Source organism: Olea europaea, chromosome 23 (genome assembly GCF_002742605.1).
Source record: "Olea europaea var. sylvestris chromosome 23, O_europaea_v1, whole genome shotgun sequence".
Classification (NCBI taxonomy): domain Eukaryota; kingdom Viridiplantae; phylum Streptophyta; class Magnoliopsida; order Lamiales; family Oleaceae; genus Olea; species Olea europaea.
The window spans coordinates 1,254,566-1,280,546 of record NC_036259.1 but is presented as its reverse complement, the minus strand read 5'-3'; the positions used below and the strand labels follow the sequence as shown (position 1 = coordinate 1,280,546).

The 25,981-nt window shown below is 33.5% G+C and overlaps 2 protein-coding genes across 2 annotated transcripts in view; one reads left to right on the top strand and one right to left on the bottom strand.

Annotated features, from left to right (window-relative positions):
* Positions 1-234: 234 nt before the first annotated feature.
* LOC111371873 lies at positions 235-1,133 on the bottom strand. Its single transcript, XM_022994031.1, has 2 exons — positions 854-1,133; positions 235-562 (listed from the first exon to the last, which is right to left on the bottom strand). The coding sequence occupies exons 1-2, from the start codon at positions 993-995 to the stop codon at positions 336-338; spliced, it is 369 nt and encodes a 122-aa protein (XP_022849799.1). The 5' UTR covers positions 996-1,133; the 3' UTR covers positions 235-335.
* A 14,201-nt stretch (positions 1,134-15,334) lies between these two features.
* The window catches only part of LOC111372084 (uncharacterized protein C1450.15), an 11,826-nt gene continuing 1,179 nt past the window's right edge, over positions 15,335-25,981 (top strand). The window contains exons 1-8 of the mRNA XM_022994254.1: positions 15,335-15,744; positions 20,682-20,899; positions 21,035-21,100; positions 21,212-21,254; positions 24,236-24,290; positions 24,739-24,787; positions 25,333-25,400; positions 25,781-25,889. Of these exons, the coding sequence (XP_022850022.1) occupies positions 20,702-20,899; positions 21,035-21,100; positions 21,212-21,254; positions 24,236-24,290; positions 24,739-24,787; positions 25,333-25,400; positions 25,781-25,889 (588 nt within the window). The 5' untranslated portion in view covers positions 15,335-15,744; positions 20,682-20,701. The remainder of the gene's footprint in view (positions 15,745-20,681; positions 20,900-21,034; positions 21,101-21,211; positions 21,255-24,235; positions 24,291-24,738; positions 24,788-25,332; positions 25,401-25,780; positions 25,890-25,981) is intronic.

Below are 25,981 nucleotides of genomic sequence, written 5' to 3'. Positions count from 1 at the left end.
CACGACACGTGTCGGATCCATTAAGGTGATTCGGGACGGGTCGTGTCAAAACAGGCTCCTGATAAGTTGTGGGACAAATTCCAGTGTAACTGTGGACGAGAGATGGATTGTTGACACTACTTTTTTTAAAAGTTTGATTATGTCCCAACTCAAAAGTATCTACATCCGTCACTAGTCGTGTTTTTGCGAATATGTGTCAGAAAGGTCAAAACAATGAGTGTGAAATCTACAAAATATATCACATACACCATATATTAAGCCAAATATATGTCATAATTCTGCACAACATAAAAGAAACTGAATATTGAACTAAAAAATTAGGTAAATTGAAAGGGCTAAAGAAGGAGAGTAGATATGCTAAGACAAATTATGGTGGCTAATATGAAGAAAGGCCTATGTAGAAATACTGTACTATCATCCGCATGGTACCAGTAAACCGTGTTTCCACCGGAAGAACACCCTTTACTTCTACGTGCCTTTTCTTTCCAGCCAGTATTATCGTTTGTTGCCAAAAGTTTTCTTCCATCTGCATATGTTTCCCATTTGACTGTCCCATTTCTGCCTGCACGCAATTTAACTTGGAGAGTCAGAAAAGAATTGATTTGATTTGATCAGAACAATTCTTAATGTAAAGCATAAAGAAATAAATTATTCCTCTTAACACTTTAAGCAATAAGATGACATAAAATCATGAAAAAACGGAAGAGACAATGAAATGGTGTTCAAGTCTTATCCCAATTCGTCTTCTTTACATGAGACAGTCCTTCGATGATGATGATGATCTAACTTAGAGAATGAATGGACAGATTTATGCTTTTATATAACTAAAAAGATGCTTCAAAATAATTGTCACCGCGTTTTTCTGCTTCCAACAAGTTGTACTTTGGGAAATCCATATCTCTGTCCCTAATCATATGAGGATTTTCGAGAGCCAATCCCAGAACGACTTTAGCACATAGAAAGTCAAATATCCAGGCTAAAGAATTGGTTTTCATTTTCAAGATAACTATGGGGCAGAAGGAGAATGATTGCAAAATGGGTTCGGGATTTTTAGGGAAGAAGGCTTTTAGAGAGGATAAAATAACACTTTAGAAAAGTGTTTAAATTGTGTCATTCAAGATTTAGAACCAAAATATTCATCATAGAGCCAAAACTTTTCTTGTTTAATGGCAGTTATTGACCTTAAGGAGTATTCTTCCTTGGTTACTATTTAATTCCTTTCTTCCATCTTAGTCAATTAAGATTCTCCTTGGTTCACGTTGTTGGTTACCAATCAAAAGAATTGGATTATTAAGAATTGGTCAGCAATTAGAATTCTAACAAACTCTTGAAAATAACAAATTTAGATTGTTACTCTCATAAGTTGCTTTAACAATTGCTCTCGATTTCACTACATAAATGCGGAATGAGCAAAGGAATTTTTTAGTCCTAAATCGCCTATTCCATTGGTAATAGCCTTAACGAGCGGAAATTGCTTGTTAGTCCATCCGCACGTGAAACTCTCACTGCCAATTTCCTAACGTATTAGAAACAAGAATTTTAGTTGCTATTACTGTTATTTGTTCCAAAAACTACGCCAGGAGAAAATTACCAATGAATTAAATGGAGAAATTACCAACAGATAAAATCGTAGAGCATCACTTTTTTATTGGTATTTTTTATTTGCTTACAACTGATTAAATTCATTGTTAGTATGAATTGCAATTTGTTGTGAATTAAGACATTTAAGCTAAAAAATTTGTAGATGAAAACCATCCAACTGTGGATGTAGATGAAAACCATCCAACTATGGATGTATGTAAAATTGCAAAGGTTTTTCATTTCATATCATATGATCGAATAACCATAGGTGATGTTAATGTGCATTATCCATATAAAAAAAATTTAGATCTTTTTTTGTATATCTATTGATGAACAAATAATCCTTCTGGACAGTGTTCAATCTACAACCCAAGACAAAATTTGATTTTCCTCAAATCTTTCATCTCAAATTTATTTTTTAAATAATCAGCAGTTTTGTTGAGGTCATCAGTAGTTCTAGTTAAATTTAAATCATTAACGTAAATTGCAATAATTGCAATTCTAATATTTGTTTTCTTTATGAAAACATATGAACAAATATCCTCATTTTTTATGGCATTCCTTTAACAAATATTCACTAAAACGATTATACCAAATGAGTCCATCTTATTTGATCAATCATTACATCAATCGATATATTTCGATACATTTATTTTGATTCCTCATTATAGATACAGTCCATCATGTGCAAAATTATTGTCCACAATTTTTTTTCTTTCGATTTTATTTCTTTTTTCTTAATGACACAACTTATTGAGATAATTGAAGTTTCATCATTTCAGGTATCTTAACCTCTTTTGAGGTTTTATAATTTGTTATGTCTAAATACTCATCAAAAGTATATGCCTCCTTGATGAGATAATCTTTGTTAAGTGCTATATTTTTGTTTGAAGATTTTTTGTATTAGAAACAAAAACTATCACGCTTAAAGCCTGTCATATATATATCAAATATAATGTCCTCATAGGACATCTATTCATATTGGATCATTTAAAACTTGTGCATGAGATTTTGTTTATCTCTTTGATAAGTAAATGCATCTAATAAATTATTTTTCAAACTTCTGATTCGAATAATATTTTGCAAGGATTTAGATGATGATGTATTTATATATTATTTTCAACTTCTTAATTCATCTCCCCTAATGTTGAGAGAATTGTCTAATCAAATTCATAATTATTTTTCATCATTATAAAATATCGTCCATTTGCAAAAAAAAGGTTCAAATTATGCATTTATTCTTTGCTTCTTTTTTTTTTTATTTTTTTTTTCCATCTCAATGCATTGTGGTGGTTCAATTTTACAATATCCTCCCCTATCAAAATAATTAAATGAAAAAAATTAAATTTTGACCATAAGTCAATTATAATATGGAGAACTATAATATTGACATGATGCGTTATTAAATTCCCTAGACAAATTAATTGGAGGCATATAATAAACAATAGTGTTAAATCATTTATTGATATCATTACTAACACTTATTATAATGTTGAGATTTATATCCACTAGCATTAACAAGACACGGTCTTGATTATATAATCTGAAAATCATTCTCATAATTTAAAATTTGAGCAGTAATTTCGTAAATTTCAGGTTGCAAACACCATATAAATCATCTATTATATGTATCAAATCTATTTGATACAAATAATCTTTAGATGATCAGCCCCATTTATCACCCTAATTAATTTTCAAAAATATAGGAAATTCAGTCCCTATTTTAGTTAGTGATTGTTAATGAAAAATTTTCATAAAAAAGAACAAACATCATACAGGATTGAATTGAAGAATCTTCTAGTTCTTCAAATGTCCATTTGAATTTTTAATTTCATGTCATTATTGTTCTAGTGATGATCCAATTTGTCATGCCAAATAATAAAATCAAACTGAATTTTCGGTTTAATATAAGATATAATTTGATGATTTAATTTCGAATAATACAATTAAAACTTATACAATCATATATCATTCAAATAGTCAAACTAATTAATGTTTTCATGAAATTAGTTTTATGTTTTTCGTTAGGGATAAACACGAATTAAAAGTGATATATTCTTTGAAATTGTGTTACTTCGAGAGCACATCATCTTTAATTATTGCTTCTTCAAGAACAATAAATCAACATTATTCTAAACTATTGAAAAATATAATTCATACTCTTCAAGAGCGCTAAATTAATATTCTTCTTGAATATTAATAATATAGAAAAATTGTTTTTTTTAAAAATTACAATCCAGTATTGAATTGTTTAATTTGTGTTCCTTCAGGAATACAATGAGATATATATTATTAGAGATATTTGCTATTTCTAAAGCACATGATATTTTATTATTACTTCTTCAAAAAATAATATAAAAATAATATTACTGTCTTCAGGAACAATAAACATAATACTCTTCTGGAATATTAATTACAATGATGTGTTACTTCAAGAGCAACAATATGATAATTATTAATTTAAGTTTATAGAAGAACATCTAAAAAATCTAAATATTATATATACATTATATGAATTTATATAAAAAAAATTAATTACCAAAAATCCATAATTAAAAAAATCTTTCAAACATGCACGTGAATTGACTCCATATATAGACATGCAAATAGGACAATGTAACCATTATACACATAGTGAAGTAATCATTATAAAGTTGCGTACAAGTAAAAAAGCGTAGAAGAAGAAGCAGCCTCATTTTGATGCATATATATGTAGAAAAATTCACATGTCATCAAATTAATTTTGGTACACGTATTAAATATTTACGCTTATAAAAATTACCACGTTCACAAAACTTTGAAAAATTAAGTTATCGTGCTGATGTGTTATGAAAAGAGACAAAAAGAGAAGAGATGATAAAAGTCAATAAACTTGTGCATTTTATTAAAAACCAAAGCCTTATATTTATAAGGAAGAATTAGGGATACAATGATAATAATTTTAAGGACTGCAGGGGTAAAATTGTCATTTACAACGAAGAATGATACATCTAATTTTTCATTTTTTTCCTATCTAACCAGTAGACTCGAAAAAACCTTGTACGAGTCGACTAGTCAAGGTTTAGCTGTCGGTTTAACGAGTTTGACATCAATTTTTAAACAAGGGATTTCAATGCCTAATTGAACTGGATGCTAGCCAGGTGCCTAATTTTTTTCGATTGAACCGAAAGGTTTAGTTCGATTTTCATAACATTGAAAATTACATTCATAGAAAAGGTACATGATTCATTACCTAGGTACTGGAATTAGTTTATTTTGTTGTGTGTGCGCCAAAAAATACATCTGCAAGAGGAGGTTATGAGTATTTCATCACCTTTAAAGAAGATTGCTCTAAATTAGGAATTTTTTACCTAGTGGCTTATAAAATTAAATGCTTTTTAGAAATTCATAGAGTATAGGACTAAGGTTGAAATAAGAGTAATGTGACATTTCGATAATATCGAGGTGGCAAATATCTTTTGGGAGAATTTAGGAACTACCTGATAGAAAATGATATTGTTTCTCAATTGATTCATAATTCTACCTATTGTCACTAAAAGAATTTTACCTTTTCCCGAGAAAATTTATTTGTAGGGGAAATTTCTTATTTGTAGGAAAAACCTTTGGTAGACAAAAAAATTTTGTAGGGACATCTGTGGAGCAAGCATCAAGGGGATAGAGTTTAGCCCACAAATTTTTGAAATTTGTTGGCTAAAGCTTTTCCTTACAAACCCTTTGGAGATTAATATAATGCGTCGCGCAAGTTTTTTTCCAACAAAATCGTTCGTCTGCTAAAGTTAATTTTGCCCAAGAAATAATTTCATTTTTCTGTACAAATTATGTTGTAGGCTATAGCATACACATCTTCCCAACAATTAGAAATTTGTGGCAACATGTTATAGACTATTTTTTTAAGCTAAACCCTATTTTTCCTACAAATAATTTTTTGTAGGGAAAGCATGTTTGTGAACTATTATGAAATAAATTAAATCATTTTTACATAGTAAATCTTCAACGATATTCAAAATAATATAAAGATACAAAAAGACAATATATTGATTACAATATGTAATGTCAATCACTGTAACATTGAATCCGAATCATATCATCAAAACACAAATAAAAATTATTCACTAAGTATGGTTAAATTTACATTTATAATAAAAACTATATTCATTCGGTCAATGTGACCGAATGATGGCTCCAATATCATGAACTAACAATGAATTCCAAAACTTGTAGCTCGTTTGCTCAGTTAATTATATAAAACTATAATGCTCTCTCGAGTAGTACGCACGATACGAGAGGTCCTAATTTGTTTACATGTTTATACGTATTTGGAGATATTTTATTGAAGAAAACTGCATATATTCTCGATTTAGTTCCTTTACTAAGTTTGTACCTAATACTCTATCGGAATTGTGAAATAGGCGTAAATCCAGCTTGTATAATATCCGAATTAGGTCTGTGTTTTGCTCTAAGCTCTGGCTTCCAAGTTTCTATGATGCATTGTGACTCACTTCAGCTAGTACATATTCATATTGTACAATCTGATTTTACTATTTTGACCACGAATTCAGCCATTTGTTTGATAGGGGTGTGTTAATAGACATTTTTATATAAAAATGCATTTTAAAATAGTAAATTGATGTGAAATGTGTGGTTGAGAAATAACGAAAAGTTTTTGATTTACGTGTAATATTATTTTAATAAAGAATGTGTGGTTAAAAAGAATAGAGAGAAAAATGCATTTTGAAAAAAAATGACTACCAAACAGGGGTATAATGTAGCACTTACTTTAGAGGTAGGTTGTGGTTCTTGTCATTATATTCCTAGTGATGAGAATGATGTGGCCTACATTTTAGCTTCATATCCTACGGTGGATAGGAATTTATTTTCTTGCGTGAATAGTATTACATTATTTATTGCACATATTGTTCGAGTGATCTAATTGAATGCAAATTTCATGTTACCATCAAAATAATATATACTCACAAATGTTGGGCTTCAGGAGCTTATGGACTTAATATCTAAGGAAAATTGTAGCAACAATCTTTAACCTATCTTTTTTTTTTTTTTTGGCAGACTTTGTTCTAACATTTACTTTGTGCCATCCATAGTTCCAAACGGTTTCAAAAATATGTACCTGGGGTCCAAATGTACGAAAACCGCTTATTCTATCGTTAGTTGACCTGAAGAATGTAAAAATTGAATTTTTTGACCATTTTAAGCATGGACATTTTTGTCAATCCCATATTTCTTCTTTTTAATGAAAGGAAAGGAAAAGAAAAGAAATAAAAATCACTATTCATCTCCTACCCCATTCCTACCCACCCCAACTCAGTCAAGCTAGAAATTAACCCACCATCATTGTAGCTACAACCACCACCAGTTGTCTCCACAATCTAAAACCCACAACCGCTACCACCACCATCATCAAACTTACAGCTAAAACCAAAAACTCCACCTCACCAAACAAACCAATCGAACTTTTTGTCTGGAAACCAAACTGGGCCCTTCCCACAAAAGAAACGCGCGTATCGCAGGAAAATTTTCACCAATATGATATCAACATCCATCTTTTGCTTCTGTGTCCCTTGCCCACGCCTAAAACAAACTACTATTGAACTCCCTGACTCATCTTCCTACCAAAACTATCGCCAATGCAAATTCCATCCCTTCTGACCTCGACAAGGAGAACTACATAGATGCCTTTATTTGAAGCCTCCACCACCTCCCTTGTAGTCGGCTCCAGAGCTTCGATAAGTGGTAGAACGCCAATAGAACCTAAATTCTTCCCTGCACCCACAAGAATTTTAGAGAGTTTTCCATCCTTCATTGTAAACGCAGCACCAGATGGTCCAGATTCCTCGTTTGCACCGGCAAAAATGTGTACAAATATTGAAGTTTTTTGAAGGGTCTTGTAAGATTTTGAAAGATAAAAATTCTGATATTAATGAATTGGAAGAAGAATGAAATTGTATTCAATTTGTCGTGTTTAATGTACAGTAGAGCCCCTATATATATACACAAAATGAAGGAATATTTCCTAACAAATTTACACAAAAAAGCTGATTATTCTTCTGCTGTACAATAACAAAATCTAACTAATCCCCTTCTAGATCATTCTTCTGTTGTTGCTACGTCACTTGCCTTGTCATTAATCCGACCTAGCCTGTTTCTTGCTGATTATGTCAATGCTTCAACTGAACTTCTTCTTCCTGCTGACACACATCTTCTATTTTCAATAGCTCCCCGCAAGATGGAGAGTAAATATCCATTACTCCCATCTTGGACAAGCAAGAATAAAAACTTTGAGAATTTAGAGCCTTGGTTAGAATGTCAGCAATTTGTGACGCACTGTTAACATGTTGGGTGATGATGCTTCCGTCTTATATCTTGTCACGAACCAGATGGCAGTCGAGCTCAATGTGTTTGGTTCTTTCGTGAAATATCGAATTTGTAGCTATATAGATTGAAGCTTGATTATCACAATTTAGGACTGCAGCTTGAGGGTGTGCAATTTGTAGATCCTTAAACAAATACCTAAGCCAAGTCAATTCACAACACAGGTTTGCCATTGCTCGGTATTCGGCTTCAGCGGAAGATCGAGACACCACATGTTGGTTCTTCGATTTCCATAATATTAAGGTTGTCCCAATAAAAACACAATAACCTGATACTGACCTCCTAGTGTCTAGGCATGCTCCCCGGTCAGAATCACAATAGCCTTCTAGCTGAAGGCTTGATTTTGTCGAGTAAAATAACCCTTGTCCAGGTGCCCTTTTGATGTACCGCAATACTTTATGTGCAGCATGTAAATGTGTCATCCTGGGACAGTTCATGAACTGACTCAACAACTAAACTGAGTATGCAAGATCAGGCCTGGTGATTGTCAAGTACAATAGCCTTCCTATCAGCCTTCTGTAAACTGATGGGTCTACAATTAATTCTCCCTCATCCTTGCTGAGCTTCAGATTCTGATCAAGGGAAATCCTAGGAGGGGTTGATCCAATAGTGCCTGAATCTGTGAAGATATCTAAAGCGTACTTCCGTTAACATATGTGAATGTTGCGTTCAGACCTTGCGACTTCGATGCCTAAAAAATATTTCAACTTGCCCAAGTCTTTAATTTTGAACTTGTTATTGAGAGAAGCTTTAAGCTTATTGATGGTATCAATACAATTTCCTGCCATTATTTTATCATCCACATAAACTAAAATAGCTGTGAAAGAACCATCAGTAGACTTAGTAAATAAGCTATAATCTCTTCTTGATTGAGTGTATCCTTGCTCAATAATGAAATTCGAAATTTTAGCGTACCATTGACGCGAGGCTTGCTTCAATCCATACAAACTCTTGCGTAATTTGCAAACTTTATTACCACTTATATTGGGGTAACCAGGAGGCAGTTGCATGTAAACGTCTTCATCCAAGTCACCATGTAGAAAAGCATTATTTACATCAAATTGACACAAAATCCACCCCTTAATCGCTGCTATTGCCAGTAAAGTTCTGATGGTGACCAATTTAGCCATAGAGGAGAATGTTTCGTGATAGTCAAGTCCTTCTTATTGCGTATACCCTTTTGCCACTAGGCGTGCCTTGAATCTTTCAACACTACCATTGACATTAAATTTAACCTTATATACCCACTTACAACCTATGGCCTCTTTATCAGGTGGTAGATTGGTCAAGACCCAAGTATCATTAAGTTCTAAAGCCTTGATCTCAGCTTTCATGGCATCACACCACTCAGGTGAAGTTATGGCTTCTTGATAGGTTTTAGGCTCAAAGTGGTTTGTTATTGAAACTGCAAAAGTGCGGTGACGTATAGATAATTTATCATAGGAAAGACTATTACTAAGAGGATAGGGACTGCCTGTAATATTCAATTCCTTTTCATTGTTGAGTTTCTGGAATGGAAGAGGTGAAGATACTTGTTGACATATGAAATCTTGCAAGTGATGAGTAGTCCTTCGAATTCTGTTAGACCTGCGAGGTAGATGAGTGATAGCAAGGGGATTTGATTCCAGAGTGTCAGTAGGAGACTGTGGTATCTCATGACTGGTGTTCACATGAAAATTAGAGGATTCTATATGAGGTGGACTATTTGAAATGTTATGTTCAATATTTTTATTATTAGTACTGACAAGTGGGTGATAGCAGGGTCATTAGAAATGCTAAGATTTTGTGTGAAACTAAGGTGATCAAAATCAGTCATGGATGTGCTGTTGTTGAGATCAATTTCTTTAAATGGAAAAATGTCCTCATGGAAGGTAACATTCCTTGAAGTGAAAACTTTCATTGTCTTTAAATCGAGTAATCTGTATCCCTTAGTACCAAAAGGATAACCAATGAACACACATCTCCTTGACCTAGGATCAAACTTGTGCCTACCATTGATAAGAGTGGTAGCAAAGGCTAGGCACCCAAAAACTTTTAAGTGACTATAGTTTGGTTTGGTTTGAAACAATATCTCAAAAGGGCTTTTGTGGTTTAGGATGGGAGACGGTGTTCTGTTTATGAGATATACAGCTGTCAACATGAAGTCATTCCAATATTTCAAAGGCAGACCACTTTGGAATTTCAGGCTCTTCCTACATTTAAGATATGTTGGTGCTTTCTTTCCACAACGGCATTTTGTTCTGGGTTTCAACACGTGTTCTTTGGTGGATTATCCCTTTCTTTAGGTAAAATTCAGTCATGTTAAATTCACCTCCATTATCTGTTCGGATGATTTTGATCTTAGCTTCAAATTGAGTTTCTATCATGGCATAAAAATTTTGTAAAGCAGCAATGGCATAAGATTTGAGTCTTAACATATAGATCCATGTGCATCTCCTAAAATCGTCAACAATAGATAGAAAATACTTAGAACCATCTCTGCTGATTTCATTACAAGGCCCCCATATGTCACAATGTATTAGTTCGAAGCATTTTTTTGTTTTGCGATGGCTTACGTTAAAAGCCAGTCTATGTTATTTTGCTAGGGGGCAAATGGAGCAATGATTTATGCTAGAAGAAGCAAGTATGTGGATGTTCCCATCAGGACTAAATTCAGAATATGAAGAGTCCCCTAATTTGTAATGCCATAGATCAGTTTTTTTTTTTTTTTAATTATTGATGGTAGATGCAGAAAAAGAGGATAGACACTTGAACCGTTTGCAGGTATTCGATAAAGCTGAATGAGAGACTTCCTTTCGCACCATATGATACAATCCATCTTTCACCCCACCCATTCCAGTCGTTCTCCAAGTCGAGAGGTCCTGAATATAACAATGATTAGAGAAGAAGACAAGACAACGGTTTAGAGATTGAGCAAGCTTCTTTACTGAAATTAAATTGAAAGTAAAACTAGGAATGCAAAGGACATTTTGTAAGGTAATTGCTTCTGAGATTTTGACAGTTCTTACATGAGTGATATGGACGTTTTCTCCATTCGGTAGAACCACAGAATAACACACATTAGCTTGAATAGATGTAAAAAGAGAGGTGGAGCAGATCATGTGATCTGTAGCTCCTGTATCAAGAACCCATGGAATTTCAGAAATATCTCCCTGCCTATGATGCAATGCAGTTAAGCATAGAGACATACCAGGCATTTTCTGAGTGAAATCTTCAGATGAAGAAGGACTAGCAAGTGTTTGGATGTTGTTTGATGAAGGGGTGGAGTGATGAGTGCCTGTTGCTGGTTTGAGCAGTGCCATAAGCTGAGAGTATTGATATTTGGCCATTGTCCTTTACCACTTCTTGATTGTGTATCATGCTTGTAGAGACCTAGTTGGCAGCATGCTTTCCTCTGCCGTTCAACTTGTGGCCTGGTGGGAATCCATAGAGTTTAAAACATTTGTTCACTTCGTGTCCTGGCATCTTACAGTAAGAGCAGATTGGCCTGCTTGGATTTGCCTTGAAGCATCGTTCAAGGGAGTGGCCTGCAACCTTGCAATGAGTGCAATAATATTTGTCCCCTTTCTATGATGAAAAAGGTTGATTTTCTCCTTCTCTAGAATCCCTTTTGCTCAGAAAAACCATGGAGTCAGAATTAACAGGAACTGTATTAGATATCTCCCGTCTCTTCTCCTCTTGCTGGATTAATGAATATACCTCATTCAGGCTGGGAAATGGCTTAATCAATAAGATCTGGGCCTTAATTTCTTTGTAAGAATTATTTATCCCCATCAAGAATTTCATAACCTAATCCTTTTGTTGATTTTGAACGACAATTTTTGGACCTCCACACGTACAATTGGGAATACTTTCATAATTCAGCAATTCATCCAGGAGAGTTTTGAGAAGTAAACATTCACCGAGTCTTGACTTTGCATTAAGGTTGTGATATCCTTCTTCACTTCAAAGATACGTGGAGCATTTTGCTGGGAGAAGCGTTGTTCAAGATCAAGCCAGAGAAGGTGAGCTGTTTCAACATAAATGGTGCTACTCTTGATATCAATTGCCATGGCATTCTACAACCATGTTATGACAATGTCATTGCACCTTAACCAATGTTCCATCAATGGATCATTTGGGCCTTTTGGTTCACAAAGACTACCATCTATGAACCCCAGCTTATTTTTGATTCTCAATGCTCTTCTCATTGATCGAGCCCAGGAATAATAATTGCTAGAGTCCAAGGCATGGGTGACCAGCATGACAGTACTTCCATCGTTGCTGCCTATATAATAAGGGCTGCTGGGATGAGTTCGATCAAGAGAAAGAACACCTGAGTTCCCTCCTCCAGTTTGGTTTTGGATTTGGCTAGGACTGGTGTTTTAATTTGGGGTGAGATTTGTGTTTCCTAAATTGGATTCCTCCATTTCTAGTTCTGATACCATGTAAGATTTTGAAAGATAAAAATTCTGATAATAATGAATTGGAAGAAGAATGAAATTGTATTCAATTTGTCGTGTTTAATGTACAGTAGAGCCCCTATATATATACACAAAATGAAGGAATCTTTCCTAACAAATTTACACAAAAAGCTGATTATTCTTCTGCTGTACAATAACAAAATCTAACTAATCCCCTTCTAGATCATTCTTCTATTGTTGCTACGTCACTTGCCCTGTCATCAATCCGACCTGACCTGTTTCTTACTAATTAGGCAGAGGAAAGCATGCTGTCAACTTGGTCTCTACAGGCATGATACACAATCAAGAAGTGGTAAAGGACAAGAGCCAAATATCCTTAAGTCAAGAGCAATACTCTCAGCTATTGGCACTGCTCAAACCAGCAACAGGCACTCATCACTCCACCCCTTCATCAAACAACGTCCAAACACTTACTAATCCTTTCTGTTCTGAAGATTTCACTCACAAAATGTCTGGTATGCCTCTATGCTTAACTGCATTTCATCATAGGCAGGGAGATATTTCTGAAATCCCATGGGTTCTTGACACAGGAGCTACAGATCACATGATCTGCTCCACCTCTCTTTTTACATCTATTCAAGCTAATGTGTGCTATTCTGTGGTTCTACCGAATGGAGACAACGTCCCTGTCACTCATGTAGGAACTTTCAAAATCTCAGAAGCAATTACCTTACAAAATGTCCTTTGCATTCCTAGATTCACTTTCAATTTAATTTCAGTAAAGAAGCTTGCTCAATCTCTAAACTGTTGTCTTGTCTTCTTCTCTAATCATTGTTATATTCAGGACTTCTCGACTTGGAGAACGACTGGAGTGGGTGAGGTGAAAGATGGATTGTATCATATGGTGTGAAAGGAAGTCTCTCATTCAGCTTTATCGAATACCTGCAAATAGTTCAAGTGTCTATCCTCTTTTTTCTGCATCTGCCATCAATAAAAAAAAAATTATGATCTATGGCATTACAAATTAGGGCACTCTTCATATTCTGAATTTAGTCTTGATGGGAACATCCACATACCTGCTTCTTCTAGCATGAATCATTGCTCCATTTGCCCCCTAGCAAAACAACATAGACTACCTTTTAATGTAAGCAATCGCAAAACAAAAAAAATGCTTCGAACTAATACATTGTGACAAATGGGGGCCTTGTAATGAAATCAGCAGAGATGGTTCTAAGTATTTTCTATCTGTTGTTGACGATTTGAGTAGATGCACATGTTATCAAAGCTAGAAATGGAGGAATCCAATTCAAGAAACACAAATCTCACCCCAAATACAAACACCAGTCCGAGCCAAATCCAAAACCAAACTGGAGGAGGGAACTCAGGTGTTCTTTCTCTTGATTCAACTCATCCCAGCAGCCCTTATTATATAGGCAACAACGATGGAAGTACTGTCATGCTGGTCACCCATGCCTTGGACTCTAGCAATTATTATTCCTGGGCTTGATCAATGAGAAAAATCATGTTTATAGAATAAGCAAAAATCATATTTCACTCTAGATTTGATTTTTGAATTTCTGCAAATTTTGATTTGGCAAAGAATTGGAAAAAATGTCTCCAAATCAAGAATTGGAAAAAATGTCTCCAAATTTGATGTCTGGATTTTTGCAACTACAAATGTAGGTGGGCAAGTTTAGGTAGAGGAGAAGATGTAGTGGGATCGGGAGAGAGAAGAGAATGGTTACAATGGTAGTATCATGGCCGTCGCCGATAAGGAGAAGAAGAAAATGATGAAAACATGTGGGTAGGGTAGATTTCTTTCTTTCTTATTTTATTTTTATTATTATTTTTTTTTTGGGTTTTTAGTTTAGTTGTTTTAATTGTTAACAATATTTAGAAAAATGTAAATATACCATTTACCCTTTTCAATTTAGTAAAAAGTGGTCAAATTTTTATTTTCCTAGTCAAATAATAGTCAAATGGATGGTCGACCCTATGTGCGTATTTTTCAAAGGTCTGGAATTGTGGATAGCAAAAAGTGAAGTTTAGGTTAAAGTTAAAAAAAATTAAAAAGTTAAGGACCACTGCAATTTTCCCTAATATCTATTAGTGAGTATTTGTTTTTACTCCCCAAAAGCATGTTTTTAACCAATGGACAAAGAAAATGTTTTGTTGCGAATAACCATGCTATTTCACATGCAAACAAAATGGGAAGATCTCCCTTTTTTGGTTGATATCTGTGTTTAAAGCACGACTTCAACTCATTACCTGATTGGTTATTGTCATTTTCAAGTTTATATATGTCGGACAGGGAATTCATTTTCTACTTCCCTTCTTCCTTAGCCCTCGTCCAGGAACGATTTTGTATCAAATTTTTTTGTGAATTTTTAGCCATTCTAAGTGTATTGTCAGTGTAGGGGAGCCTCAATTATTGATTGAATTAGGTAGAATGACAAAATCGTCATGCAACTCTAATTTCATTCTTCGTTAGAAAAGGGCATTTCTAGTAAAACATTTTTCGGAGTTGATAATTATTGCACAAATAAATCTCACCTACAATTTCAGGGATAAAAAATATGATTAAAATTGGGATAAAATTGCTCCGAGATAGGAATTTAGAGGGTGTTTGGTGGGGATTAAAATTAAATTTTTTAATAGATTGTGATAGAAATTTTTAAAATGTGTGGTTGAAAAATTGTGAATCCATAAAAAATGTGATTAACATTAATTATTTGACTTTAATTTATATTAAAATTAAAATTAAATTTTATTCCGTACCAAATAAGCTTTTAATCTTGTTTTGTCATGTTAAATCTCAAGATAACAAATATATTGTCGCGTAATCAGCAGCGGACCGGAGAGTGGGGTCACGGGTGGGTCAAATCCAGCTTAATTTATTATTATTATTATTATTATTATTATTTAATGAAAAAATCAGATATATGCTGCTCTTTCTCATTGTCTTCAATTGTTCGCACTGGCCCGCTGCAGACCGTCACTCATCGCCCCACTTGGCCACCCCCGCCAGTCCGCCTTTTGCTCTTCAACCGGCACCGGCTTAACTGAGCGCGGCTGTCCACCCCTTCTAAATGTAAAACCCGAAATCTATTCTAAATTCTAATTCTTCAAATCTGTTTCCAGGGCCCAGGCTGTTTCAACACTTTAGCCAACCCAATATTTGTTGTTCCCTTGGTTTTCAAAAGATGCTTTGAACCCTAATTTTCTTTAGAGATTTTCAATCTTGAACTGATGAGGAAAAATCTCATTTCATGGGCCTTTTCTTGGTTTAGATCTGCTTTCTGATTGGGACTTTTGAGTAATTAGTTTTTGATTCGGCTGTTCAAATACTTGCAGATAGCCCAGATTGATGCAGGTAACTTGATGTTTGAATTTGATGTGTATTGAATAGTTTTGCTTTAGCTGAAATATATGGACGAGATTGATGCATTTGATATTGGGATTAAAGGGAAGTCAGTGCCATTCAAGAAGATTAGTGTTTTTCATCTTTTGATTTATATTCTTCTATTCTTGTGTTTACTGGTATTTGCATTGGTTGCTGAAATATTTTCTGAAGAAAAAGAAAGGGTAAAAAGGGGAGGAAAAAGGAATCCTGGGTTGTTTTTGAGTGCTGATTAATTAAGGCCATGGGGTTGTTGGGACTTGGGTATATTGTGGTTGGTGATTATTTTCGGATTTACGGAGATTGGGAAAGCTCAGAGGAAGTCTTTTCTAATAAGTTGTGAGACAAATTCCAGTGTAACTGTGGATCAGAGGAGATGGATTGGTGACACTACTTTTTTTACAAGTTTGATTATGTCCCACCTCAAAAATATCTGCATCGGTCACTAGACGTGTTTTTGCGAATATGTGTTAGAAAGGTCACAACATTGAGTGTGAAATCTACAAAATATATCACATGCACCATAAGTTAAGCCAAATATATGCCATAATTCTACACAATATAAAAGAAAGTGAATATTGAACTAAAAAATTAGGAAAATGGAAAGGGTTAAACAAGGAGAGTAGATATGCTAAGACAAATTATGGTGGCTGATATGAAGAAAGGCCTATGTAGAAATACTGTACTATTATCTGCATGGTACCTATAACTGTGTTTCCACCAGAAGAACACCCTTTACTTCTTCGTGCCTTTTCTTTCCAGCCAATATTATCGTTTGTTGCCAACAGTTTTCTTCCATCTGCATATGTTTCCCATTTGACTGTCCCATTCTGCCTGCACGCAATTTAACTTGGAGAGTCAGAAAAGAATTGATTTGATTTGATCAGAACAATTCTTAATGTGAAGCATAAAGAAAATAAATTATTCCTCTAAAACTTTAAGCAATAAGATGAAATAGTTTATCACGAGAAGACGGAAGAGAATGAAATAGTGTTCAAGTCTTATCCCAACTTGTTTTCTTTACATGAGACAGTCCTTCGATGATGAAAAAAAAAAAAAATAATAATAATAATAATAATCTAACATAGAGAATGAATGGACAGATTTATGCTTTTATATAAGATGCTTCAAAATAATTGTCATCGAGTTTTTCTGTTTCCAACAAGTCGTACTTTGGGAAATCCATCTCTCTCTCCCTAATCATATGAGGATTTTCGAGAGCCAATCCCAAAACGACTTTAGCACATAGAAAGACAAATATCCAGGCTAAACAATTGGTTTTCATTTTCAAGATAACTATGGGGGCAGAAGGAGAATGATTGCAAAATGGGTTTGGGATTTTTAGGGAAGAAGGCTTTTAGAGAGGATAAATTAACACTTTAGAAAAGTGGTTAAATTGTGTCATTCAAGATTAGAACCAAAATATTCATCATAGAGCCAAAATTTTTCCTGTTTAATGGCAGTTATTGACCTTAAGGAGTATTCTTCCTTGGTTACTAATTAATTCCTTTCTTCCATCTTGGTCAATTAAGATTCTCCTTGGTTCACATTGTTGGTTACCAATCAAAAGAATTGGATTATTAAGAATTGGTCAGCAATTAGAATTCTAACAAACTCTTGAAAATAACAAATTTAGATTGTTACTCTCATAAGTTGCTTTAACAATTGTTCTCGATTTCACTACATAAATTTGGAATGAGCAAAGGAATTTTTTAGTCCTGAATCTCCTATTCCATCGGTAATAGCCTTAACGAACGGAAATTGCTTGTCAGTCCATCCGCATGTGAAACTCTCACTGCTAATTTACTAACGTATTAGAAACAAGAATTTCAGTTGCTATTACCGTTATTTGTTCCAAAAACTACGCCCAGAGAAAATTACCAATGGATTAAATGGAGAAAAAACCCAGCGGATAAAATCGTAGCTAAAAGCATCACTATTCTGTTGGTATTTTTATTTGTTTATAACTGATTAAATTCGTTGTTAATTTGAATTGCAATTTGTTGTGAATTAACACATTTAAGCTAAAAAATTTATAGTCAAAAACCATCAAACTAAGGATTTATGTAATTTAATTCCTTCTCATTAAAAAAAAAAAAAAAAAAAAACTTCCTTAATCTCAAGGTTTAAAAGTATAAGAAATAAAATTAAACAAAACAATTTGCTTCCATCTATCAAGAATAGTTCACTACCCAATTCTATAACGATTCTACTTGAATTCGACTTTTTTATCCGTCCAAATGTACCTCAGTCACATCAATTAAGTATATTAGTGTATAAGGAACCAAATAATTTAATGGACTACCTCACTCATTGAAGTTGAACTTTTCCATTTCAAGAGTTTGCTCCTATCAAAAATAGGCATTTTAGAATGGATTTAGAGAGAGAAGTAACTAACAAATTGGATCATAAGAATGTCATCTGCACTTAAACTTTCTGACTTCCATTTACACTATCTAAATGTTATCTGTTATCTCTCTATCTAATGCTGAAAAAGCTATGGATCTCTCATGCACTTCTAACACTACATTGAATGTCATCTGCACTTAAACAACCAAAAAAACTCAAGACAAGTTTTAGTACCAAAAACTAAATTACTACGAAACACCATACTGATAAATTCATGACATGAAAAACTGAGTTTACAAACTTGAGGTTTATCACAGTTGGAAGGAAGAGTTCCGGTAATTAGAAATAAAGAGCTCACTTGCATAACTTAAAACATGGCTGAGCATTTGCTTGGATGATTCAAAGGAGTGCCAGTAGAGAGGCCTTAGCACAGCTGGAAGGAAGAGTCCTGTAAGTGTTGCAATTACAGATGTCATACCTCCTTGATATCCACATAATGGAGACATTTTTAGCAATACATGCAATTACATCTAAGGCATCTTAAAATCAGTAAACAAAATATAGAGAAAAGAAAAGAGGCTAGGTTTCTTGATTAATTGCATAATGAAAATACAAGAAAAATAAGCTTTATATAGTCTTGCTAGCAGATAAGAAACAAAGACTAATCTACCCTAAATATAAAGAACTGATATATTTAACTTCTTCCCTCGAACTCATGATGCTGCTACAAGAACATCAAAAGTTTGCGAAATAAATAATGAAACTACAAAGTTGAATGTGACAACTTGCATGGAGGAAGAAACAAAAGGTGACGTGAGAGTGCCAAACTAATGATGATTGATAAGCGTAAATATTATACTTATCTTGAACATCAAAAATAGCTTTTGAAAGTAATTTTATGAACTAGATTCTTAACTTTTGTGTGTTTTTTTGATTATTTTTGGAGAAAATCCAGTATTGGACGAGAACGGATGAAAATGAGCAATAATTGATTAAACAAGGGGTAAAGTCGGACATATTTTGGAAATTGGAGACCAAAGAGTCACTTTTGAAAGTTGAAGAACCTCAATTACAATGTCGTAGGACTCAATCTGAATAAGAAAGAAGATTTAGGAAACAAATTACAAAGTCAAGGTACAAATTTCAGCAATTTGAATAATCCTAATTGGACTGAAGTTATGGTTCCCAATCCTTCTTAGACTTTATTTTAGACCTAATCTAGGTCTACAAATAGGAATATTTCACTCTAAAAAAGTGGGGAGGCTAGATAGACAATCTTGAGGTAAGATTACACATTAAAATACATTGAATCCTCAATATTTGTATCTTAATTTGAGATCTTTATGTTGAAGAATACTGTTGACCTGGAGATTTACAATTATTCAAGAAGAGTTCGAAGATCCATTGTTGGGAATTGGGTACTGAAGAACAACATTTGTTTTGATTCATATAAAAAGTTAGTAATTGTACTCTTTTTATAACATATCAATATTTGATTAGCTCTTGTGATGAAGTTTCTGTAAAGCACGATCTTATAAGCTATTTCAAGGCGTAGCTCAAGTCATAAAAGTGATGCCACATCAAGTCAACGAGTTGGCTTCAAATCTTAGTTAGGAAGGGTAAAAACTCAACAACAAAAAAAAAAAGAAAAAAAAAAAGAAAAGGAGCCATCGAATTAAAGTAGCGTAAAGTGGGGCACCACTTCTGACACAGGAAAATCCATTCTAACCAATCTTCAGGGGGTTCCAAAAAATCATCGATCGAGATGGACACATCTTCGTAGCGAATATAGGGTAAGGATAAATTCAGAGATCGTACTCAGGGTGATGGTAATCGCATGGGTCTTGGTGATAATATAGTCAATTTTGGAGCAGACCTACCATCATGTTTAGGTCAGTCAGGCATTGTGACAGTGAGAGCATAAACGAAAGTATATAAGTTTAATATTAATGCGTAACCCTAGTGAACTATCCTACTATAAGTGTAGCTTCTTCAGCATATTATTTTTGTAAAATTTTAAAAACAATGCATTGATATGTTTGCACTGAATGACGATGAAGCACAAATGGATATTCCCCAGGATGCAGAGTTGTATATAGTTGTAGCATGCGTACACTGACATTATGCCTAAGATGGCAAGACGAGATGTCTCATGCGCTGCATGATAACCAATTTTGGGATGCGTTTAGATTAGTTCTATTTAAGCTCATTCTATATATTGTACATCTCATTTTTATAATGTATAAGTTTTCCATTTTTCTTCTTTAGCTCAGGTCATTCTTAGCTCGTTCTAAGTTTTTACTGGTTTATCATGTTATTAAGAAAATATTCCATCACGTGCTGTTTTTATTAAGAAAATCATAAATTTGATGACTAAATTGGAACAACAGGGAGTTGGTGACCAACATGAATGTTTCCTGTAAATTAGGCTACCCAAATGAAATTTTTTTGATAATTACCATTTCATCCATAGAGTTAATTACGACTAAATAGATTTGGGGCTTGGGGGGGAGTTTATCAACAGAAAAAAACAGTCTGTAAATCAATTCAAACTCAAACAGGTTGAATTAAAGAATACTGAATGGAGAAGGAGAAAAGGCAGCGGAATTTAAATTCTTCGGAAACCAAAATCAACATGGTTTTATGTATACCAACAGCAAAGGTATTTGTATTGCACCTGATTTGTGGGCTAGGTTTAGCTTCAGCTTTCTGGGCAGCTCAAAATTTCTATTCGATTAATCTCGTTTCAAATCCAGCTGAAACTCTACATCTAATTTGGGTAAGCATTGTATTTTCTTCAATTTCCAAGTTTTTTAATGCATTAAATAGCTTGTTGCTTTTGTTTATTATTATTATTATTATTATTATTATTTTATTTTATTTTATTTTATTTTATTTTTTATTTTTTTATCAGATTGTTGAAGCTTCAGTTGTGATCCTATTGTATAGTCTGTTTCGGCACAATCCGGATAAATGTTCAGTAAGTTTATAGTTAAATTATTCACAATTTCAGCTTAATTTGTTTATTTATGTTTAGGTTTAGTAATTTATTATAAATACTTTAATTTTTTTTTTTTTTTTTATTGGATAGTATTTTAAAGCTGTAGGTAGAGCTTTGGTGGGACTTCCTGCAGGTTAGACTTAGCCTCCTTTTATATGCGATTGTGTGATTTGTTTTTGTATTGTAGCATTATAGATTAATTATCTAGTAGTGAGGGCGAAAATTTCTTTACAAGTGTGATTTGTATTTTTCAGTGTGGGTTGACTAAGAATTTATTGTGCTATTTGATTATAAATCCGCATGTGAAACTGTGTACAACCTTGGATTATGATTACTTTTTTCTTCAACAAGAAAAGCAAATGGATACATTTTAGTGGTAGTTGACTAAGAATAAAAAAGCTACGAGTTTTCACATAGCAACAATGTCAAGACACTAATTCTGTCTTGCAAAACATGGGATTTTTTAACACTGTGTTTGACGTGGAAGCATATAGATTTGACAAAGAACAAGCAAGAATAAGAAAGAAAGGGGGTCCAAGAAGAGAAGAAGAATTAAGGGCAAAAGAAATAACTTTATCATATATTCAAGTGTATGAATTCATACTTAGGCCCCTTTACATAGTGAAGGACTTTCAATAAAATTAAATTTTTTAATCAAAACAAACTTTTAATAATAGATAACATTGAAACTATCTAGCTCCTAATATATCAAATTGCTAAATTCTAGATAAACTCAAATTCTACTTATTTCTATCTCTAACTTCATCATTTTTCCTCAACTGAGGGAACTCGACTCCGATGAGGTAGATTAAACATTTATGCCCCAAGGAGGCATATCTTTTGTCTTGACCAAATGTGGATATTGAATTCTTGACAGCGACGTTTATTTTTAGCTATATCAAAAGCGATCTTATGAATCAAATATCAAAATTGATCACATGACAATAATTGAATATGCAAATCATCTCCAAGAATATGATTTGACCAAAATATTAGATTCTATTTTGACCTATCATGTGTAGATAAATAAGCAACATATAGATCAATGCGAAAAATGAAGAACAAGACTGACCTCCAGCGATTGATGTTTAAAATGCAGAATTTCAGATTGTGTTTAGTGCTTCTAAGTCTTCAATAACTCTTATGGTGTATGTACGTGAAAGAGAACTCAAGAATTAGGGACCAATACCCCTCCTTACCTTTATAAACTTATTCCTATCAAAGAAGTTATTTGAAGTCTGTGATCGGTTACCACAAAGTTGAGAAGTGGGTAGTTAAGAGAACATGGTTAATCTCCCATAAATAAGGGAAATTTTGGACCATTTCAAACTTTCAAAATATTAACATTCTCCCACTTGGTCCATGCATTTCACTTGATATGATATCCTAAATCCATCAATTCTCATTCTCTAGAAACAAAAGTACATGAATCATGGCGATAGATTATCTAACAATGAGTACTAAGTATTATATTGTATTACATTTCTCAAATATTACCCTTTATGTGGCAATACTTAATGAATAAACCTTATCTTTATTCTAGGTCCAACATTAATGATTTTTTCTTAAAATTAATTAATGTGAACACAAATATGAGAAACCATCACAAAACAATTTAGAGTTTCATTGAACAACATTTGTCCTTGCAAAAAATTACATAATGGAACCTAGTCCCATTCTAACTACATGATCATTAAATCTCAAAGGTGGCAGGCCTTTTATCAAAGGATCAGTAATCGATTCAGTACTAACATGTTCAATAACCACTTTCTTCTCTTGAGAGGGAGTGTAGAAATCCCGAGATTAAGGGGATTATTATGGGAAGGAATTTATTATAGATTATTGCAATAACTTGTATGGTATAATTAGTGATTAGTTAGGAAATGTTTTTTCTTTCTTTAATTAGGAAATTACGTTCCTTAACTCTACCCTCTTTTGTATTATAAATTGAGCCACGGTATTGTAAGAAAGGGGGTGTTTGGTATTGATTTTTCACCCCAAAAAATCATTTTTTTTACCGTTATTTGACTATTCAAATAGTCATTTTTGACTATTTCTCTCACAGATAGACCCACTTTTCTCTTCAATGGTCAAATAATCAATTTTCAAAATTATTACCAAACAAGCTCAAAATCATTGAGGATTATACAATCAATTATTTCTCATTCTGTCTTCAATAATGAACAAGCAATGGAACAAAAAAGAGCGGGGGTCCAAGAAGAGAAGAAGACTTGAGGGCAAAGAGAAATAATTTTATATTCAAGGGTGCTTTTAAATTAAAATCTAAGTCCCTTTATGTAGAGAATGACTTTCAAACTAATAAAACTTTATATTTAAACGAACTTTTAATAAAATATAACATTGATAATATCAAACTCCTAACATAGAAAACTATTAATTCTACTTATTTCTACCTATCTCCAAGTGTTAATGGCGAATTAGAATCTAATTTGAAATGATTCTCCCCAAATTACAACTCTGAGGCATGAACTGTGTTACAAACCTAATTTTTTCTGGAAATGTGATTACTGTCCAAATGGTGTGCAGTTGTGCACTCATCAAAAGAACAAAGCAAAACTTAGAAAGATCCACATCAGAGGAAATGGTCTAACAGAAGAACTACATTTCTCAGACACTACACTATTCTACTGGTTCATAATTGAAGAATGGATAAATTAATTTGATGGAGATGCAAATCTAATTTAATTTATTATAAGATTTTAACACTTGAAAAGATGTAGAGCCCTTATTGTAGGGGCATCTCCTAAGCAGGAATTTCTGAGAAGCACAGTATAAATCACTTCTTGGCAACTTGTGCCATTTACAGCTCTATTCGGTGGCATGAGGCAACATTATTAGGAAGTGGAAATTTGATACTGGAAATGGATTTTGCAGAACTGAAGTTGCTGGCTGACATATTGCTATAGACATTTGTTTCTTTGTAGATAATGATACAGACAGATACTCCTCATTGTAGGTTTGACCTTAATTTATGCAAATCCCAACAATTGGTATTTAAGCCTTGAGCTATATAGACTATAGAGAATGTAATACTTTCTGTCGTAGGTATTATGCATGTGGGTTCTAAGAGATGTGCTATGTCTCAATTTGTAGGGGCAATTGTGAATGCACTTGGAGCTATTGTATTGGGGGCACCTGTTGGCCTTCAGTACGTCGATTACTGTTAGCTGTAGTTGCTTTTCCATTTTTTGATATGATTCGTGATACAAATTTGAAAACACATCATTTAATTGAGGTTGGATAGAAATGGCTCTGATCTATCATATCCTATTGCAAAAAATAACTCCCTCCATGATTAGCAGGTACTCGCATGTTTATTTCCCTCTAACACAGATTATACCTTTCATTTTCTTCTCCAAAAAAAGTGCACCCATATTTGCTAATTGGAAGGAGATGATTGAGTACCAATTGTGCTGTAGGGGTTTGCTTGGGGTATTGATAGTGAAGCGTCATTATATTCTAAAAGTCTAACCTCAACGGTGATTCTGTTAATATAATCACGTGAATAGAGAATTTTATGTAAGCTCAAGCTTATTCTTGGTATGGCTGTTTGTAGTGCATAAATTTACTGATATTTGTTTTTTTATTGCATACAGGCACTTCCGAAAGACTGTTCATTGGTCTCTCCTAATGTCCGTTCTTACAGTAAGTATCAGTTTGTCCAGTTACTATATCTTGCAAAACTTCTCTATCCATTAATGCCCTTGTTTGAGCCCCATTTTTCAACTAAAATACATTTTTCAACAGTGATTTGACATCATTTCAACCACACATTATTCAATAAAATAATATTATACGCAAATCAAAAACTTTTTCTTATTTTTTAACCACACATTTCCCATCAATACACTATTCAAAAATTCATTTTCTTCACAAAAATGGGGCTCAAACAAGGGTAATATGTTTCTTAATAACTGCATTTTAGAATTTTATTCTGAGGTAGCGTGCTTTATGTTCTTTCACACTTACATTTTGACTTTTACTTAAGACACAGGTTTTTTATGACTATGAATCATTTACAGAGTTCCAGGTTAAAAATCCAAACATACAGCCATATGCCAAATATCGTGTCTCTGAAAACGAAATCTACATTCTGTACTCAAATTTGCCAGATACCATGCGTATCACTCCCATATATATTTATTTCTATTTTCCCTTGTCTCATGTTTCGCTATGTTTCATTCTGTCAGTTCGTCCCTGCAGCTTCTGTTTTTGGCTCTTCATGGACTGATTGGCATAGAATATTTGCTCAGACAAAGTAAGATAACTAGCTAACAACCGTGTTTGCATCTTTTTATTGTTGACAAATGCATGAAAAATATATTTCTCATGGGGCGAGGAACAGTCCGCTTCCATTCAGTTCATGTAACTAACCAAACTACTAGCTTGTCCTGCTAACATGATAATAAGGTTATCATGAATGTCTTTTTCCTTAATATTTCACATTTGATATTTGTATTATTATATCTCTCTCGAGCTTTGAATTCTGAAATTTTAATATTTTCCTTAAAATTTCATATTTGATATTTATGTTATTACGTATCTCTCGAGCTTTGAATTCAGAAATTTTCTGTGCGCTTTACCAACCCCTTTAATATAATTTCGTTGGGCTTTGAAATTCAAAATTTCCTTTTCCAGGCCTATTGGAGCTGTAGATTATATGATCTGCTTTCCTGCACATGGAGCTGCTATAGGAGCTTGGTTTGGTGCATGGCCTATGCCTCTTGATTGGGAAAGGCCCTGGCAGGTATAGATCCTTGAAATGGAACGCAGTGACAACTCTTTTATTTCCACTTCCTTATTGATTGCCTGTTGGATTTTTTTTTGGTCCCCCCCCCC